The sequence below is a fragment of the Rousettus aegyptiacus genome, unplaced genomic scaffold (assembly GCF_014176215.1).
Source record: "Rousettus aegyptiacus isolate mRouAeg1 unplaced genomic scaffold, mRouAeg1.p scaffold_m13_p_2, whole genome shotgun sequence".
In the NCBI taxonomy this organism is placed as follows: domain Eukaryota; kingdom Metazoa; phylum Chordata; class Mammalia; order Chiroptera; family Pteropodidae; genus Rousettus; species Rousettus aegyptiacus.
This window is the reverse complement of record NW_023416295.1, coordinates 11,143,921-11,147,771: the sequence shown is the minus strand read 5'-3', so window position 1 is coordinate 11,147,771 and position 3,851 is coordinate 11,143,921. Positions and strand designations below refer to the sequence as shown.

Here is a 3,851-nt window from a genome sequence, read left to right as displayed (position 1 = left end):
GTTTTGCTGTCTTGGGACCGCTGGCTCAACTTAGGGGATTTATCTTGTTTGAAACTTTAAGCTCTATTTGGCTTCCAGGCACCAAGCTTTGTACTTTCTTTCTCTTTAATTCTGGTAACTCCTTTTTCCCACCTCCTCTTTGCTTCCTCAAAACTTGCGTTTGCGGGATTTGCCCAGCCTTGGTCAAACATTATGAATTGTGAATCTCATACGTGATTATGAATCCCACATGTCCCAAGGTACTCAATCAACAATATTAGGATCAACGATCACAGGCATGGCTCTCATGGGTCTCTCTTTTCTAGTGTCTTTGACAAACCCCTGGAGGCATGTCTGAAGACGGATGTCCTCAGGTACTTACAATGAATGCCAGTTGAAAAGGTCACGTCTACCTTGGCCAAGGTAGATGTGGAGCTCGTTAGGTATTGATATAACCGTGAGGACATCTTTATTGGTGAGTGATGGTCCAGTGTATGGATGATCTCGGTGTTGGAATGTCAGCAGTTGAATCCCTCTGAGCCAGCTGGGGAGTTATGGGTGAGCACAGCCCAAAACATAAGGTGAGGAGAACACAGCGGCATGTGCCCATCATCCTGCTCTCTCGCAGGTATCCTAAAAGAATTAGGGGCAGGTGCTAACCCAGGTGGGCTCATGTAGCAGCACTGAAAGTCTCCGTGCCCGCACCCATATACATGTTCCGGATGGGGCAAAGGGGCGTCGCCAGCTTCTCCTCAGCTTCAAGTGAACAACAGCTGAACCGCGAGACCTGTTTCCTCTAGAGTTTCCCCGATGGTCTGGTTGCAATCTACCGGCCACAGACGACCGGCGGGGGTTGGGGGTGGGGCGGGATGTGTAGAGCCCTCCTCCCCATTTACTGCCACTTAGAACAAGAGCCTCTCAGAATAAACATCCCGGGAAGCAGATGGACTGACATCAAAGCTTTCAGCTCTTTTTCCAATTTTGATGGCAGCAACCATTTTTTTCACACAGGGTCTGTGTAGGTTTTAAAAGCTTGAACTGTGCTCAGCTGCTCACCGGAAGAATTCGTGCTCCTCCTGTGACCTGGCAGAGACAGCCAAGAGATGTGTGGATGGTCTCCACGTGACGCTATGACGAGCAGCTGTGCCCACACAGCTGGAGCAAAACCTGCCACGGTATCTCCGTTATCTCGCACTGTACCCCATTTCCATTTCACGCAGACTACTGAAAAGAATCTGGAAGATATACTTATTGATTATAAAAAAAATGCATTAATGAGCCTGATGTGAAAGACAGGTACCATCTCTCTGTTTTTAAAGGTCTGACCTCTACCAGGCAGCCTTTAATCTCAGAATAATTAAGCTAACTGGGACGCATAAGGCCACACAGTTTTTGTGATTCTGTACATGGATGCCCCCCTAGGTCTAACCATTTAACATACCAGGACTCTGTCTGAGGTGCGGAAAGATTCAGTGGAGCTTTTAAAACAATTTGCAAAGTTAGCGGAAGAACAGAAACATACTCCCTAGTTTCTTGACAGTAAATCCTGCACTTCCGCGGCTTCCAAATGTCTTTTATCCAAATTACAGTATTTGACTGTCTCTGAAAATCCGCAGATGGTGTCATGGTTATTAGCCCACGGGGAGATGGAATATAAACTAATAGTCAATGGGAGTGGACTTTGGGGTACCAGTTCTAACCCGGCACGTTCTTCCCTCCACTTTCACTCATTATCACGGCCACCCAAAAGCTGGCTCAGGGCGAGGGAGCGAGAGGCAGTTCCCACTGCCTTCCCAGCGTCTCGTCACAGCTGCAGAGTCAGTGTGTTCAGCTGCAGCACTTTGAGGTCGCTGTTCACTCTGCCACAACCAACCTCTGTTGTGCATTTTCCTCCCAGAGCACGTGACGATGCATTTCTTGACTATATATCCCGACTGCAGCAGCAGAGTGGCCAGAGCTCGGAGCCCCGCGCGGAGGAAGAACGCCCTTGGACTTGGCGATTTAAGAAGTCAGGATTGGGGACGAATTTGCCAGCCTTAGGTAAGTTAGTTAGGGATGTTACTTGGCTTCAGAAACGTTTGAAAGAAGGCTGTTGCTAGCAATTAGTACGTGAAGTTTTCCTTTCCTTTCTTTGTTCTAAGGAGACTTTGTTTTGAATTAAAAAACAGTTCTAAGTTTCAGTAAGTGGAATGTAAACTTTCTTTTTTTCTGTTCTGTTAGGAAGAATTCCCCAGCGATCGCAATGTTACTTATTTTCTCCATGCTCCTTTGTCTTATATTGACTTTTTCCTCTGTTTTTAAAATTGTAAAAGCAATGCTTCTGACACGCTCAGTCTACGAAATGCAAACATGATGGACATGCGTGCATTGAAAAATTAAAGTTCTTCTTACATTCCTCTACCTGTCCCTGCCTCCTTGCTCATGTATTGCAGCCTCTCAGAGCTAACCCCTGTTAACTGTTTGGTGGGACCTCCTACCGCTCTTTCTCCATGCGTTTATGAGCAGTCTCCACATTGCAATGCTACAAACCTCCTGCTCTCCCTCCTCTCTGTACCCCGGACCGCGGGAGAGTTCTAACCTGCAGGTTTCTCCCCAGATCCTGGCTGCGTGAGCCGCGTGTCAATGCTGAAGATGGACCCGCTGAACAGCACGCACGCCAGCACCGAAGCCCCCGGCAGCCCCCTGCAATCCCACGCTCCCAGCAGCGGCGGCAACGGGAACGAATACTTCTACATTCTGGTGGTCATGTCCTTCTATGGCATTTTCTTGATCGGAATCATGCTGGGCTACATGAAATCCAAGAGGCGGGAGAAGAAGTCCAGCCTCCTGCTCTTGTACAAAGATGAGGAGAGACTCTGGGGGGAGGCCATGAAGCCACTGCCCGTGGTCTCGGGCCTGAGGTCGGTGCAAGTGCCCATGATGCTCAACATGCTGCAGGAGAGCATGGCGCCTGCCTTGTCTTGCACCCTCTGCTCCATGGAAGGGGACAGTGTGAGCTCTGAGTCCTCCTCGCCGGATGTGCACCTCACCATCCAGGAGGAGGGGGCCGATGATGAGCTGGGGGAGACTTCCGAGACGCCCCTGAACGAAAGCAGTGAAGGGTCCTCGGAGAACATTCATCAGAATTCCTAGCACCCCCAGGGCCTCTGGAGGTGGCCCCATCAGCCAACACCCTTAGGAAGAGGGACACTTTTCGTGTCAGGTTTCACTTTTGCAGTGCAGCTGCCACTTTGAAGAGACCCTCGGCAAGCCCCTGAAGGGGGCTGGTAGGAGGCAGCGCGCTCAGCCGGAGCCGGCAGCAGCCAGCAGCATCCAGGAGTCATGACGGCTCGCCCGGTGCTGTGGACCCGCCACCGCGAAAGCCCCGAAGGCGCAGAGCGTGTACATTTACTTTGGGGCTTGGGGGTCGGGGTTCCTGCTCAGAATTTAGCGGGTCGGTGTGCTGTCATTTTCGCACTGGATGCCCTGGGTAACTCCTGCAGCCTCTGCCCTGTCCCAGGGCTGCCAAATGCCTAGGTCATGCAGAGGGACTAGTTCTGATTTGCTAATTCGCCTAGAGCTTTGTTCTTCCAGATAGGACTGGCTGTAAGTACCTCCACTGTGTCCTTGTGGTGTTAATGCACAACAGGTTACTGCGCTTCTTGGGGGATGGGGTAGGGGTGGGGGTGGGGTCTATTGGGTGGGGAAGGGGACATTTGTCGGAGGACTTTTGATGGAAGAAAGCTGGAGAGCTGAACCTGGCCCATTTGCATCCTGTAAGGGGGAAAAAAATGCAATTTTAAAACCTGTTAACATTGGCTGGGATTTTAAGACATGATCTGCTATTTTGATATTTTCTCTAATGTATGACCTTGAACTCTGACCCGGGACTA

At 50.3% G+C, this 3,851-nt stretch overlaps 1 protein-coding gene across 1 annotated transcript; it reads left to right on the top strand.

Annotated features, from left to right (window-relative positions):
* The first annotated feature begins 1,814 nt into the window (after positions 1-1,814).
* On the top strand, positions 1,815-3,618 carry KCNE4 (potassium voltage-gated channel subfamily E regulatory subunit 4). The gene is made up of 2 exons (XM_036236925.1): positions 1,815-2,019; positions 2,576-3,618. The coding sequence occupies exon 2, from the start codon at positions 2,602-2,604 to the stop codon at positions 3,109-3,111; it is 510 nt and encodes a 169-aa protein (XP_036092818.1). The 5' UTR covers positions 1,815-2,019; positions 2,576-2,601; the 3' UTR covers positions 3,112-3,618.
* Positions 3,619-3,851: the final 233 nt, after the last annotated feature.

Coding starts and splice junctions, on each gene's coding strand:
- KCNE4 (XM_036236925.1), top strand. CDS start 2,602: ATGCTGAAGATGGACCCGCTGAACAGCACGCACGCCAGCACCGAAGCC.